Source organism: Larimichthys crocea, chromosome X, assembly GCF_000972845.2.
Source record: "Larimichthys crocea isolate SSNF chromosome X, L_crocea_2.0, whole genome shotgun sequence".
Taxonomy (NCBI): Eukaryota; Metazoa; Chordata; class Actinopteri; family Sciaenidae; genus Larimichthys; species Larimichthys crocea.
The window spans coordinates 31,258,700-31,275,283 of NC_040020.1; the positions used below are offsets into that span (position 1 = coordinate 31,258,700).

The 16,584-nt window shown below is 39.0% G+C and overlaps 1 protein-coding gene across 2 annotated transcripts; it reads left to right on the top strand.

Annotated features, from left to right (window-relative positions):
- The first annotated feature begins 2,653 nt into the window (after nt 1-2,653).
- LOC104925285 (E3 ubiquitin/ISG15 ligase TRIM25) lies at nt 2,654-16,075 on the top strand. Of its 2 annotated transcripts, XM_027283716.1 has the most exons (9): nt 2,654-3,685; nt 5,037-5,132; nt 7,532-7,612; nt 8,495-8,647; nt 9,538-9,697; nt 9,937-9,975; nt 10,577-10,651; nt 11,754-11,831; nt 13,016-16,075. In XM_027283716.1, exons 1-9 carry the CDS (start codon nt 3,086-3,088, stop codon nt 13,567-13,569), a joined length of 1,836 nt encoding a protein of 611 aa, XP_027139517.1. In that variant the 5' UTR covers nt 2,654-3,085; the 3' UTR covers nt 13,570-16,075. The 2 variants fall into 2 exon arrangements, with proteins under 2 accessions (XP_027139517.1, XP_019116536.2); XM_019260991.2 differs by lacking the exon at nt 10,577-10,651 and having other exon boundaries at nt 2,655-3,685.
- Nucleotides 16,076-16,584: the final 509 nt, after the last annotated feature.

The following is a 16,584-nucleotide window of genomic DNA, read 5'->3' on the forward strand; positions in this document are numbered from 1 at the left end:
TATATTTATTTAAAATAGTATGTAACCATAATGAAAATGAGCCTTTACAGTCCACATAAGCATTGATTTGACATCTACATTTGAAATAGACAAAACTTGAAAATATGTTTTTATAATAAAATGTACTAATATGTTTTCCTTTTGTACAAGTATTTACAATTAAGTATTTCAAATTTTGTAAAATTCTCTCTCCTATTACCTGCTAGAAATCATTTTGTAAAAGCATCCGTGCATTTAAGGAGACATGAAGCACTAATCCTTGGTCCCACTGACAAACTAAACCTCACAGAGGAAACCACTTAACTCTACAGGCAGGTAAAGTGACCTGTATATGTGTGTGTGTGTGTGTGTGTGTGTGTGTGTGTGTGTGTGTGTGTGTGTGTGTGTGTGTGTGTGTGTGTGTGTGTGTGTGTGTGTGCGTATGATAGGGCTCAGTCAGAGCAAAGCTTAAGTAGCTCAAAATCCCCCTCTTAACCTTCAATATCCTGCTGAACTGCTGCTGAAATTTAATTTAGAGAGCTGGCACAGAATGACAGAAAACATCAGAGATGACAGCTGACAACATGCCGTGTAACTCATACAACATTCATAACATTTAAATTATGTAAGTTCTCAAATTAATATTCAAGAGGTCATTCCACTATTTAGTATCACACTTTAAAAATGGTCAAAACTGATGCAACAGAGGCCAAACATCTTGACTTTTATACGCCGTCATGCACCAAAAGCTTGATCCTACGGCTTCCCATGATGCAACATGTCTTTCATAAGACTCTCTCTGCCTAGTAACGAGAGTAAGTAAGTAAAGTAGTGTGCCCACATCTTTCACATCTAATCAGTGCAGCTTTAAGGGGAAACTAATGCAAATCGCATTGTTATATCCCAATAATCTTAGGTATATAAACACTGTGAAACACTCAATCCAAAACCTGTATTGAGAAACTGTTCCTTCAAACGAGCCAAGGTTGTGATATTACAATTATATGTCCACCTGACGCACCGTCCAGGTGGGCTATCATCCAACCTGTGGTTGGCCTGGCTGAAAACACAACACAAAACTCTCAGTTTATGCTAGAGCACCGGTGAGATGGATGAAAGAGAAAGCATAAAACTATGTTGAGATGGTTTTTAGTACTTAAAACACAAAAATAGCTTTCAAATAAACTCAAATAAAACATAAAAATGTAAAATGTGGGAACATCTGTACCTCTGAGGTGATGATTTCATCAGGTAAAACCTTTTTATTATAGGCAAGAAAACCTGTGTATACACTACTCTGAGAGACAGTGTGGAGGATTTACTGTATTCTTTAGAGCAGTAGGTGATAAGTGATGCTTTAGGAAATGGTCAGCAGAGGGCGCTATAGACTCACATTCAACTGTGCATTCTCACAACATCACCCCTTAAACAAGATAGATCAATTTTAGGACTCCCAACTCTGTCTCAAACAGTTGACTTTTTTATCACACAAGCTTAAATACACAGCAACATGAATAGTGTGTGTATTTGATATAATAATAATACACACACTGCAGTATTTGTTGTCTGTCATGCAATGACAGAAATGGTCTAATTTAAAATGAATTTAGCTTAGCTTCAGCAAATGAAGTATATCTTTGTTTGAAAGTGTTTCTTAATTTTAATTCCCCAAATACCTGGATGACTTGCAGCATGTTGTCACCAGAGGTCCGTGTGACCACATTCACAAACAGCATCACTGAACAATATGTCATCATGTCATGTCATTTAAATACAGTTATGTATAATGAAGCGTGCACTGATCGTCCTCTTTAGTTATGACAACACTGTTAACCATTGCTCAGTATACTTATTGTTGCAGTGTTTCCATTTAAGTGTGATATTTGAAAAAATTGAACATGAAAAGATTAACTGAGACAAAAATGAGAGGCACTGGGTTATCACATAACATCACATATGTATGTATGGAAGCCCTAAAAGGCCATACATACATAAATTTTATTTCACCCGTTTTCCTGTGATAACGAGATAATTAATTCGAGATCTCGAGAAAACAAAACGATAGTCTAGTGTATTAAATCAAGTGCCACGTATTACAGAATGTATGGCAAATGCATGTAGTACATACAATACGGAGCAAGCAAACCTATTACACCACTGTAAAATCTCTTTGATCCATAATTTCTGACAAAGGTTTGTACACTTGATCTCAGGACCACCAAAGTTCATTATTTTGAATTGAAAAGGGCATGTACAATATTTACTCTACTGTAAAATCCCATTGATCTATAATTTCTGACAAAGGTTGATACACTTTGGCTAATCCTCACTCCAGTCCTGAGATCAAGTGTACAAACCTTTGTCAGAAATTATAGATCAATAGGATTTTACAGTAGAGTAAATATTGTACATAATGCCCTTTTCAATTCAAAATAATGAACTTTGAGGATGAATTGCTCCAAAATGATACAGTAAATATGCTTGATACTGAGTGAGTGAACAGTCAGGATGGTCCTGAGATCAAGTGTACAAACCTTTGTCAGAAATTATGGATCAAAGGGATTTTACAGTGGTGTAATAGGTTTGCTCGCTCCGTATCATGGACTACATCTCGTTATCACGGAGGAAATTATCTCGTATTGCAAAAATGAAATGATAATATATTTTATTGCATATTTCTATGCTCTTCTTTACCATCACTGATTTTTAATTGCCTTACAAAAGTTTCAGTTTCACAAAAATACTTTAGAAAGTGCTTTAGAAAAAAAGAGAGACATGCTAGTGATAAATGTTTAAAATGTCACACATGCACTTGAACTGTACTGGGGACAGAAGAAATGACTTCCTGCTAGAAGTAATGTTGTTTTTGTCATTTGAGCGGAGTGAACCTTTAATTGTTGACGTTGCCTGTAAGACCAAACTGAGGGTAAGCTTTTGTTTTGGTACCGATGGGATGGATGACATTGCGGAAGGGCTATTCCTGTATCCAGACCCCTCCCCTTCACAACGACACACCGGGAGTCAGGAAAAGCTTGTTCATCAACAAGACCGGAGTCAACAGGCGGATCAGACAGTACCCGAGGTCTGAGGAGATCCTTCCGCAGACATGGCCCAGGCGAACATCTCGGTGACGGAGAGCCAGTTCAGGTGTCCCGTGTGCCTGGACATCCTCAAAGACCCGGTGTCCACCCCCTGCGGACACACCTACTGCATGGCGTGCATCAACAACTACTGGGACCAGGCTGAATCGGGCCAGTTCAGCTGCCCTCAGTGCCGGGAGACGTTCAGCCCTCGGCCGGTGCTCCGGAGGAACACGGTGCTCGCTGAGGTCGTCGACAAGCTCAAGCTGAGCGAAATGGTCACAGCGCCGGAGCTTTATCTCGGGGGAGTCGGGGACGTGCCGTGCGACTTCTGCCCGGCGGAGAGCAAGCTGAGGGCTGTCAAGTCGTGCCTGGTTTGCTTGGCGTCCTTCTGCGAGCTCCACGTCCTGCCGCACCGGGAGGTTGGGACGCTACGGCGGCACAAGCTGGTGGCCGCGGTGGAGTCACTGGCGGAGCGGCTGTGCGCGCAGCACCGCCTGGGTCTAGAGCCCGCGGGGGGCGGCTCTGAAGCGGAGGCCGCGGTGGAGTGGAGCGGGGACTGCCTGCTGTGCGAGGCGGACCAGGAGGAAGCGCACAATGTGGACGCACAGAGAGCCAGGAGACAGGTACAGACAAACACTGGAGTCTCCAATAATATATTGGGCTTGATACTATTACTTTATACTGAAAGAAGGCTCCAAAATCTGACCATATATATTGTGTTTATATTTGAAAGAGTTTCCAAAACTGAATTTGAATATTATAACACAGATGTTTTAGAGGATACAGAATAAAACACTACAGCTATACTAAAGGGCTGAAGCATGAAGGGCTCTCATACAGATGTGCATCACAACAAACCCCACCCCCAACCTGTTGGTGTGTGTTACTTACTGTGTTGATTAATGTGAGTCAGCTCAAAATAAATAATAATTAAGAAATAGACATGGCCAAAACATTTAATTTCATTTAACCTGATGTAATCTATTACATGCAGTCAATCTGCCATCATTTGAACAGACAACTAAAATAAAATACAATACAAATAAACAGTTTTCTGCCCTCTTCTTAAAACATAAACTGAACAGTCAGCCAGAAATATAAAGGTTTGTAGGGGCTGTTGATAGATGATCAAATAAATATGATGGAAAATGCTGGATTGACCCATATTCGGCTTTTAACTCTGTAATATGTTTTGATCTAGACAGTCATGTTCAATGTGCTGAACTAAAGTTACAGGAACTTGTATCAGATTCATTTTGATCATAACAAAATTTGCTCCATGGGATAAGCCGCTTCTGAATCAATTTGACTTCAGTTTACAAGCACTCTAGTTCACACATAGCAGGCAGTGTGTGTGTGTCTAAAGGACTCAAATAACAGAAAACGAACTAAAGCTAAACGTTGTTGTTGGAGTCAGGACACATGCCGAAGGAGGTGTAATTGAACCTGACAGGCTAGTGCCAGAAGACAGGAGAGACCTTGTTGTCTCAGGTTGTGAATAAATCTTAGGTGTATCGCACTACTTCAGGACACTAGGCTGAGGTGACTTAACACAAGTGGTTAAATCATACAAAATGATTTTGGGCTGATCTAATGCTCAAACTAACTATAATTATTTGTTAATGTCAATTCATCTGCTAATTATTTTCTAAATTAATCAGTTGGTCTATAAAATGTCAGAAAATATCCTCCCCAGTCCAAGGTGATGTCAGTAAATGTCTTTTTTGCTAGTTCAAAAATCAAAAGATATTCAGTTTAATATGATATTAAAATGAAAAACCATATCTGAGAGACTGAAAACAAAATCTTCTGCCATTTTTCCGTAAATAATTACTTTTACAATTATCAGATTATCTGGAGAAAAAAACAAACAGTGCATAATAAAATCATTAATTAAATTCAAATGAATTGAATAGAATGTAGTAAAAACACCTCACTGGCTTCTTTCTGTCTTATTGTCTGTGCGTCTGTCAGCTGCAGCTCCAGGAGTGTCAGAGGATGATTCAGGAGAGGACACGGAGTGGAGAGAGAGAGTTGGAAGAGTTTCAACAAGGCTTGGAGTCCCTCAAGGTGACCACTCTACTTTGCTAATCTAGTTTTTACCTGAAGGCATACAATATGATCTCATAGGTGTGAAATCATCAGTGAACTAATAATTAACATAAAGTCATGAGTCCTGAGTTATCCAGCTTCCACAAGAACAGTGTTTCTGTCATTGTTTTGTTGTATAGTACGTTTCATACATGGAATGTAGGTCAAGTGATTTGCTTCAAATTGTATAGAAAGCGTGTAAACAAATGAATTATATGCCATCTATATATGGTAAAAGAATAATTAAAGAGGTGAATTAAAGGAGGTTTTTCCACAGCAACCTCTTTAATGTTGTAGTGTTTGATTATCTAATGCGGGGGGTTAGGAGTATAGAAGGAGACACAAATGATGTCAAGTGTGGAGGTACTCAACCATTCAGAGCCTCATAAACTAGTGATAACATTTTAAAATCAATTCTTCAGGAGACAGGAAGCTAATTCTAAAAGGTCTAGATGGACGAGAGTGCCAATAAATTGTTTCGCGTCAAGATACGGTCTGACTTTTGCAATCAACTGATGTCCTGATGTATGCATATTAAGGTTCAGAGGGCATGTTTTTTCTTGTTTCTATTTTGGCTTAGATTGTGTGTGAGTCCACTTAGAGTTTTATGTCTTTTAGAATCGGCACCAGTAACTCCTCATCCAATTTCTAATAGTTGTTACACGTCCAAACTGTAATATTTTTAAGGTGCTCTGGCAAACATTTAAAATTGGCAAGTGTCCCTGCTCTGGTCCATTAAAATCAAGCGCCCCCTGTCCACAGTCTGACCTGTTTGTTCTGAGCATGTTGTGAGTAACCCCATTTTTCATAACATGGGTTATATACAGTATGTATTTGTTTTGTTTTTTAACAAATCACAGTAATCTCTTGTGAAATGATGAATGATGTGTGCATTTTAATCAAGTTATTACAATTATGTGAGTTGTTTTAGATTGATTAAGTATGATATGAGACTCCCCGACTGCAAAACAAGTCTTTTGTTCCCATGAAGGGATTAACATTTATGATCAATGATCCAAGTGATCTGAGTATTGCAAAGTAAATTAATCAAAGTGATTAGGCAAAGTGCTTCATGGCAGTCACACAGCCCTAGTATTATGCAGTATATACAATAGTGTATTGTGGTATATGCTATGTAAAGCACAAGATAAAGAGTTCCAGGAATAGACTTGACTTGACATTTACACAACTGTCCTTGCACAACACGCACAACCTCACACACTCACCTCTCTCTCTCTCTCTCTCTCACACACAAGCACTCCACCTCACAGGAGCTGCTGTATCAGTTTCCACTGCAAAGCTAATTTAAGTTTCAGTTTCTGCCACTCCTTCGGTCTCGTAGGAAAGTATTTCCTTCTCTTTCCCCTGAGCATCATCTCCATCCATCTAGCTTGTAGTTGCTCTAGCCTCTTGGAAAGCCTCCACATTAGCTCACTAATACATGAAACCTAAGTTGGCGTCTTATCAGATGTCGGATATCAGTTTGTTATCTTGTCCACTGCTCAGATGACAGAGGTTCGTTCCTGATTACAGCTACATGAAATTACAATCCGGATAACTTGCTTCTTGGTTTTTCTCTAGATTGTTATATTCTTCCAGGAAGCTCTAAATGCTTTTTTGAGGGTTAATAATAACATTTGTCAGCACATTCAGGAGACACACACTAGTTGCAAAATTGGTTAGAGGTCTGTTAAAGAATGACCCGACTTCCCACTTGATTTACAGTTTACAGGCTCACTCGCTAGTTTCAAGTCTTCTTCTATACACCATGATGTTCATTTTGTAAATTATAGTCCCATTTAGAGTGAAAAAGATGACACAGCACAGTATGCTTAGGTGTCATTAACCTTGTGGTTGTAAAGTCGCCGATACATCGATCTCCCAGCTCACCTATCGTCCAAATATGGTCACTTCTGCTTCAAGAAAACAAGATGGTGACAATGGTGACGGACGATGTCATAGTGGCTATGTCTATTTCTCCTATACAGTCTATGTCTAGACCCTGATAATGGATAGAAGAACATTAGCATAGGTGGAAAAATACTGTTGCTGTGTCTTAAAACTTCAGAAAACCTTAATGAAATGTTTTCGTTGTACATATTTCCTAACTGATTATGAAAGAGTCACTATTCAAAGCAAACATTGCATTGAAATTGCAATTTAACACCATCAGTTTCAGATTGCATTACCACTGCTGCAAATATAGACAACTGTACATGTGTATTTGTAAGGATTATATTACTTCAAAGGATGGATGGATGGAGGATGAAACACAAACTGGCGTGTTAAACGGCATGTATCTCTGATTAATGGTGTCTTCGTGTATGTATTTTCTTCTACTATTAAACTCTACACTACTGTCTGTGCTCGTGTTTCAGGTGTCAGCGTCGGCTGTTCTGGAGGACAGTGAAGCTCTGTTTGCGGACATGGCACTACGCCTGGAGAAAACCAAGGCAGAGGTGAGGGGTTGCGGCTACAGGTATCAAGCTGTAACGTTACCAGTAGTTGTAGCAGCTGGGGTGATACTATTATTAGTAGCAACGATTGTCTTGCAGTAGTAGCACCAGTAGTATTTAGAAGTGTAGCTGAAGTATCCTTGAGCTGCAATCTCGTGTTCCTCAGATGATCCCATTTCCTAAGTTAGGAAGTCTGACTTCAGTGTGTTGTAAGGTACATTCTCTAAAACCATGAAAACATTGCTATACGTGACTTGATATCCAGGTTAATGCTTATAAATACCTGAACTATGCTAGGTCACTTTATGTGGACAGCAAATAACAGTTTAAATCACTTAATGTCATGCAAAAAATGCATGACTAATTACTAAAATGCTTTAATGCAATGCTTTTTCAATTACCTAATGTTTACTTTTGTTCACCATTTTTGTTTACCATTTTTCTTGATGTGGCATTTAGGTGAATTTTCCTAGTTGGGGACAAATTTTTCTGATTATTCCAATGCAGCATTAAAAGCAAAGTTAAACTGGTAACGCTAATTGTAGTCCTGCTTTTAGACAAAGTACCGGTTGTAACGGCAGCTGTAAAAGAAACACTTAAAGAGATGCTAACAAAATAGTCATTCTTGTATCTTTGATTACATAACTTGAGTTAAATATCATATATCAACTAAAGTTAAGATCCCCAAAAGTAAAAGCATTTCTTATTAAACACATTGGTGTCCACATGTAGAGACAGAACATCTGTGTGTTAATCGATAATGGTGTTGTGTAAAAACATTTCTTTGAAATGATCTGTACACTCACACACTCACTACTGTACACAAGAATATGCTCATGGTATTGTAAGGAACTTTGGATTTGACCATCCACTTGTGTGCCATAGGTTCGAGCCAGGTTGGAGGCAAAGGAGCGAGCAGTGGTTGGAAGGGCTGAACGAGACATAGAGATGCTGGAGAAAGACCTGGAGGAGCTGAGGAGGAGAGATGAGGAGATTTGTCAGCTTCTGCAAACTGAGGATAATGCCCATTTCCTACAGGTGAGGGGAAGAAAGAGGGAGGATAATGAGGGAGGAAAAAAGAAGTAAAGCAAATTAGTATTTGTTTGTGTATGAAGAAAATATATCATGTTTCCTCTCTAAATTTTTTTGATGGTTTCATTTAAATAACCAACCAATCCCAACTTTGAGCAGTTTTTCTATATTTCCCTACCCTATTAATCATCTTACGAACCCTCAGATTTATCTTGCAACCCCTTTGGAGGGACCCAACCCCTAGTTTGGAATATAAGTTACAGTGTATGTAAAGTTAAAACCAGCTTCACTCTGACCAGCTATAATATTTGAATGCTACTACTAATAATTATGATATATGTACTTTTACTTAAAGGTCCAGTGTGTAGGATTTAGTGGTGAAAGGCTCTATCTGGAGAAAGCATTATTTTAGCTGGGCATCTGTACCAACATGCACACATAGTGGACTCTGTGGAAGAGGACCGACAGGTCTGTAGATATTAAAGGCTTTTTCAAAAAACCCTAGTTTCTGGTGATTATACACTAATTAGCATAGTTGTGCATATTATTTTTAATTTCTGCTATATTCTGACAATAGATCCCCTTAAATCGTACACTGGAACTTTTTAAGTAAAGGATTTGAGTACTTCTTCCACAACTGCACATTAGCAATTAATGCATCCTAGAGGCCATAAGAACTTACCAGAGTGTGTAATAAGAAATGCCCAGAGAGATTAGTGTGTAGATGAATGGATGAGAGGGGAAAATGACTCAGCAGTGACCAGTGGAAAAAGACAGCACATGCTTAAGTGCTATTTTCAAATTCAATTGTACAAGGAATTAATGGAGGGAGGGGAGAGCGGGCTGTGGATGCTATGCCAGGGTATATTTTCCACTCTCTGTCTTTATTGACCCAGGCGGCTCCTCTGCTATGCGTCCCTCTCGCCACCAGTCGGCACTCCAGAGCCCTCAACCTGCCCACAGAGGCCTTTAGCAGTGCCAGGAGAGTTCTGTGCCACCTCCGCAGCCACATGGAGGAGGTCTGCCGGGAGGAGGTGGACAAGATCAGTCGTGCAGGTACAGAAGATGACCTACACGCTGGAAGACGGTCATAAGGATGATGTGGATGATACTGAAGATTACTAATATACCAAATACTGGAATATGCATATAGCTGCTCCTTGTTCAAAATTCATGTTTGAGCATATGCCATTTAAAATATGGCAAATATTCTGCATGGATGAAGTAGATTTAAGTGTACAAAATGCAAAATTTGCACACATTTGTTTCATACTATGTTTACATTTCTTTTCCAGTTAATGAAAACTACGTGTCAGGTGGAGAGTGTGTAAAAGGTAAGCATAAGAAACATGATACACAAACACACACACACATACACACACCCTGTGTGACACTGTCAGGTCTGAGGTGACCCATTTTTACCAGGCTGCAGGTTTTGACATGACATTTAACACTGCGAGGGACAGTTGGATGTGTTAATTATTCATAATAGAAGAGGACAAGACGATGTCTGATACGATACACTCTGGATCATATCCAGCCCTGCTCCGTTGTTGTAATCAGTTCAATTTAGTTTAATTGGAAGCAATCAAATTCAGTCCAAACAATTTAAATGAATTAGTTTTTTGGAAGTGTTTCAATGATGGCTGCAGAAGCTGCACTGGGGACGCCATGTGAGCTAGTGAGATAACTGAAAAACCTTTGTGTTCTTACTTTGGCCATATAATATCAAGTTAAACAGCGACATTTCTTTCTTAAAAACTTTGTCCTGGTTATGCCATAACTTGTAGAAACTAGTTCTCTGTGAACAGCTACATGTGTGGATTATCCTTGCAAACCGGGGCATTGTTTTGTTGTTATTTGTATTGTTGAGTTTAAAAAACAAACAAACAAAAAAACATATTAGATACCATTAATATTCATTGTATTGAGTAGGTGGCAGAAATCTCAGTGCAGAGAACTCCAAACCGCAGCAAACACAGCCAACACTATCTGCAGGGCAACACGGGGGTAAGTGGAAAAATGTGGGCTTTTTTTTTGGTGAACTGACCCTGTAACACAAACACAAACAGTCGATTTCTGCTTTGTTATCATGCTAAGCAGCCAGCAGGCAAATTTAGCCAATGTATCAACTTTAAGGAATAGTTTAGCATTGTTGGAAACACACTTACTTGCTGAGAGTTAGATGAGTATATTGATACCACTCTTATATATACATATTCAATGTGAAGCTGGAGTTTTGTGCTAAACTAACTGTTTCCTGGCTCCAGCTTCATATTGAATGGAGCGATGTTAGAGCGATATACTCCTCCCAATAGTTACAATCGGGAGGAGTTATTTTGGCTACATGAGAGTAAAAGTCCCATGCATTTTTCCTATAACGTGCATGGACATAAATGTGTATAATAATGATACATTTGCAACTGTTAACGATAACCGCCACGCTGCATTTCATCAAGAAACATCCAATTACTGAGCTTAAAATTCTGCGATAAGCTGCTAACGGCAGCAGAAGCTCAAGATGACTGTGTTGGTAAAACTAAAAATACAATCTGCAACTTAAAGTAATTCACTTCTAAGTCATGTTTTGTTCTCATCTGTAACAGTAAAAGTATTATTTATGACTCAGCAAGACAGCAAATAAGCATATTTCCTAAAATGCTGAACTTTCTTTCAAAATAAAGCCATTATATGTAGGATTTGAAAATTCCATACTTTGGGTCTATATGGCGGTATGTGATATAAATGGTCTAAAAGCACTGATATTGTTTCAGTTTTGCACAAACAAAAATAGAAATATGCTACTCATATAGAGATTCTATGGGAACCTGGTACCAATGCTGCATGCACAAATACTTGGTAAGGTTACTAATTACTAAAACTAAATTAATCAGATTGATTGGTTTCATGGCGTCGTTATTAACCGGGAACTTCTCTCCGTGCTTGTTCCTTCCTGTCATTTGCTCCTTTTTTCTTTTCTCTTTCTCTCACTTTTTATTTCACTTCTTGTCTTTTGCTTCTACTTTCTCACTCTATCGTATTTCCAAAATATGCGCAAAAGTATTAAATACCAGTTTCTCTTTGTGTCTTTCTCTCATATGTCCCTTATCAGCAGCGCCGGTGTCGTTCCCTCTGTCCTCTTTGTCTCTGCAGCCAGCTGATCAAAGGATGAGGGCAGTTTTCCTCAGGTGTAAGTATCTATTCTCCATCCCCTCTCCTTTTCAAACTTTCCACCTCTTCATGAATATTTTCTTCTTTCTCCTTCCCTTCCTCTCCATCATTGCTCCTCTCTTTCTTTGGCCTCCTTTCCTTCTCTGTTTCCATCCTTTTCTCTTTCTTATCTCCATGCTTCTATGTAGTTCAACAGATAATAAGAGTCCTGCTGTGAAATCTGAGAGCCCTGTCTAAATCCTCATCAATGATGCATGGCAATCATACCATATTTATGGCATTCAATTCTGTTGTGTTTTGTCCCCACAAAAACAAGCCAGCTGACAGGGTGACAGCGTACCATCACCTTGTTAGGCATCAATAATTAATTTGGTCTGAGGAGGATTAAGGGCATATGTGTCACTTGTCTCAACTGTGTCAAAATGTCAAATGAAACACTTGAATGTTTAGCACGTGTTAGTCATTCTGTGTCACACTCAACTCTGAAGCTTGGGGAGATGTCTTTGAAATATCTCTGAGCTCAGGGATGGTAATGGCTACATTATTAATAATGTTGCAATTCTAATTTTAAATTCACTGATTTCATTTCTGTCTTCAGTGTTAGTTCTAGGTATGTAGTCATAAAATAAAGCGTCGGGGTCACCAAAGTCAGTAAGATTCATCCTTTGGGAAATGTACGTACAGACAGACAAACATTACCATCCCTAAAGCCATGCTGCTAGTGTGGCTATAAATAATGAAAAATGTCAGTTCCCAAAGCCTAAGGCTACACCTTTTAAATTGCTTCCTTTCTTTTGTAATTGTCTAATGTATAATTTACAGTTATTAAAAAAGAAACAATATAAAGCAAATGTTTCAAATGTTGCTGGAACCAGTGCAAATTTGCCTTATAGACCTGTACAGCTTCCAAAATCGTCTATCCTTGGGCCCTTGTTTCAGAGAAGGAAATAAATATAGATTTAAAGCTAATCAATTAAACAACTGAATATTTCAGTAACACCAAATGGTAATGACTGCCTGCTCTAAACGTGGACAATAAAGAGTTTCTGTCTGTCTGAGCAACAACAGCCAAACACCTTTTTTCTCAGAACTTTGGGGAACTCCCAGACTAGTAGTGAACAATCCTTGTCTCTCTTGCAGAACATCAATCTCAATTCCTCTATCTTAAAGTTTTCTTTCTTCTTATTTTTTTTTTCACTCCAGTTTCATGTCGTCTGTCGTTGGACCCCGATACAGCTCACCCTACTTTGGTTCTCCTTGAGGGCCCCCAAGGTGCCCACTGTGGCGAGGAGCCCCAATCCTACGCCCCTCATCCTCAGCGCTTTGATTCAGTGGCACAAGTCCTGTGCAGGGAAGGCCAGTTTGGTGGTGCCAGCTACTGGGAGGTGGAGTGGAGGGGCGGGGGATGGGTGGACATCGGTGTCACGTACCGAGGCATCGGACGCAAAGGCGGCGGAAAACCCTGCCTGCTGGGGCGCAACGAGAACTCTTGGCGGCTGAGGTGCACACATGCTGGGTATGCCGCCTGGCATGACAACCGCAAGACCACAGTCGCGGCACCACCCTGTCCCAGAATTGGCGTGTTCCTGGAGCGCCAGAAAGGAACGTTGTCCTTCTACAGTGTGTCGGACACAGTTGTGCTCCTGCACACCTTTCGTTGCCCATTCTCTCAGCCACTGTACCCAGCCTTCCGCCTGGACCTGGACTCCACCCTGCTCATCTGCCCTCATGAGGGAGGCAATGGAAATCCAACCTAACCATGCCTCCATCCTCACGCAAGACTCTTATTTAAATACTGCAGGAAAGGGCTATTCACTCTGCTTATGAATATGAACACTAAAAAATGATAAGGTTGCTGGTGTAGAAGCAACAACATCAGGAAGAAGCATCACAGTCAGGAATCAAACAACTTTTTTTTCCCCCATACTGTTTCTGTAGTCTCTCTTCTTCGAGTGTCTCTTTTGACAAAAACAGATTTGTCATTATTATTTTTCAGAAAATCTCTTACCCTGTTGAAACACTGTCAGGTTGAGCGATAACAGTGTATATGCATTTTTCACAGTATGACTTGTCAGAGCAGGAAGAGCACCAGTGTCCCAGTTGAGCCGGCAGGCAAAATATCACAATGCTGAAACTAAAACAGCTAAATGGAATTATTTTATTGTTTTCACCTTTGCTTTACCTTTTGTAATATGTCAAAATGTCTACTGTGAAAAAAGGCGTATTCGAAACAGACTTTTCTCTCTTCTTTTCTTTTTTCTTTTATTTGCTAATCAACAAGAAAGGTACGATTGGGAAAATATTTTTGTCAGAATCAACAGCATACATAGATATTGAAAAGTATAGTACAAGTAAGTTTTGTTTAACATTGTTTTCTTTGTACTAAAAATGATTTGTAAGTATATTTATGGGAAATTTTATACATTGTTCAGAAGTATCAGACGGTGGATTTTTTTTTTGTTTGTTTGTTTGTTTGTTTTTTTCTCTCTACAGTGAGAGGCTGAATATTTATTAGTACCTGCAACTACTTGAATAACCACAGCAAGAGAACTTCACTGCCATGTGACATGGAAAACCACATTCAGTTTTTCAGTCAAAGTGACCTCAGCTTCAGATTTAGGCAAGTTGCAGACCAATTTTTATTTATTTTTTTATTTTTTTGGGGGGGGGGGTCATCTGTCGTGTTTTTGTGTGTACCACATTGCAGATCTGTCTTTGAAGTTGAGACTATAAATTAAAGGTTTGCCAGCAGCCGGTTAGCTTAGCTTAGCTTATCACAAAGACACTGGAAACTGGAAACCAGCTCTGTTCAATGATAACAAAATCTGGCCACTGCTTCCAGTCTGTGCTAAACTAACCAGCTACTGATGATCATATTTAATGTTCTAATATACGAGTTGGCAAGGAAGCGAAGTATAATTACGAAATGTGGAGCTACTCCTTTAAGTCTACATTCACATCACAGGTCTTTATTCTTAATTTCACATTTCTGTCAATGTGATTTTTGTTCCCATATAATATCTGTGTCAGTATGTAACTAATAATCAGTTATAATATATATGATTACATACATTAAAGTGATGTTTTAAAAAGGCACATGTATACTTCCATAGCTATATGGAATAGCCACACATCCCAACAATAACTCGGTGATCTATGGTGAATGATTTAAAATATACTTGCTGTCATTGTAACACTGGTAATTATGTTTATCAGAGGCATGTGCTTTGCATGCTTCAAAATCCAATCCTGTTATTATCTCATACCCTATCGTATTTAATCAAGCTTGATTATTACCTCATATCCATTCAGTCAAGGTCAGATTTGAAAAAATGTGATTTGCTGCAACGTTAAATTCTTGACATGGTTAAGAGAATATCAGATAGGTATTGAGATCATAGGAAACATATCAGAGCAAGAACTTGAAAGGTTTAACTAAGTCTGCCACTGTTCCTCCTGACTCCCGTTTCCTTCTAAAAGCAGTTTGATCGTAGCATTACAAAGGGAAAAGGATCTACTTGCAACGCTAATTGTAATTAAAGTGACCTCTCCTTCCATTTGAATGGATGCCATACTGTAGCCACAATGTTGTTCTACGCCTCATTGAAGTTTTGTTTTTGAATGGTGCTACTCCAGAGCATCGTGAGCACTTGACCGAGCACTGTGTGAGGCCTTTAAACCAAACTATTTGTGAAATGGAAATGCCAGACATGGATAAACTATTTTAATTCCAAAGACACAACAACATCACAAATGTACATAGAATTGAATTATGAAGTGTGTTTGCGATTCAAACATTTCAAAATGTTCAAAACTAGTCTAAAGAAATGAGAGCTTCATTAAAATAGTAACAGAACACTATTATACATATTACTAACAGAAAACCTAAAAGGTATTATATCTATGCTACACAATACCTTGGAAGTTACAATTCCACACAAGCATTTATGGATAATTATATTTTCTGAATTTGCCAATGTGATTTTATCAATCCCGAATTTTATCAATCCCTGTTTTTTGTTTGTTTTTTTGCCATGAAGTGCATTATTCCACAAGCTGTAGGACTGTAACATGAACTAAACTGTCCATGCTGGTCTGTGAAATCTTGTCTTGTAGCATTTTCTCCACCTGTTTACTCATTGTACTTTTTTGCCGTTTGCTGTTCCTTAATGTGATTGTGAAATATGGTGGTAATTGTCTGAGTGTTTCTTTTTCCAAGATGAGTTAATTCCACATTGGCTCACAATAAACTGATCCATACAGGTCTGAATTGGCAGTCTGAGATTGTATGTATCGTGAACTGGAAACATTAATACACATTAACAAGGAACTATCAGTAGCGCATCTTCTTGTAAATACATTACCTGTGGTATCCCCCAAGGCTCTACTTTCAGCCCCATCTTATTTGCTTAATTGTTTATATATATATCCCCATCACACACACTATAAATTAATTAATGCATGTTAATGTTCCCTGGAGTTTCTGTGCTCTCTCATCCAGCAGGTTCTCATAGATTGTGGCTGCTGCTGTGGTCCTGCATGACGTCCACTACACATATTACTACTGTCATTATTGCTACCATATCTCCATTACAGTTTATAGTTAATTAATGATTTGCTGCTGCTGTGCATCTGTATCTCTCTATGTCTGTCCGTCCTGGGAGAGGGATCCCTCCTCTGTGGCTCTTCCTGAGGTTTCTTCCACCTTTTTTCCCTGTTAAAGGTTTTTTGTGGGCAAGTTTTTCCTCACTCGAACCGAGGGTCTAAGGACA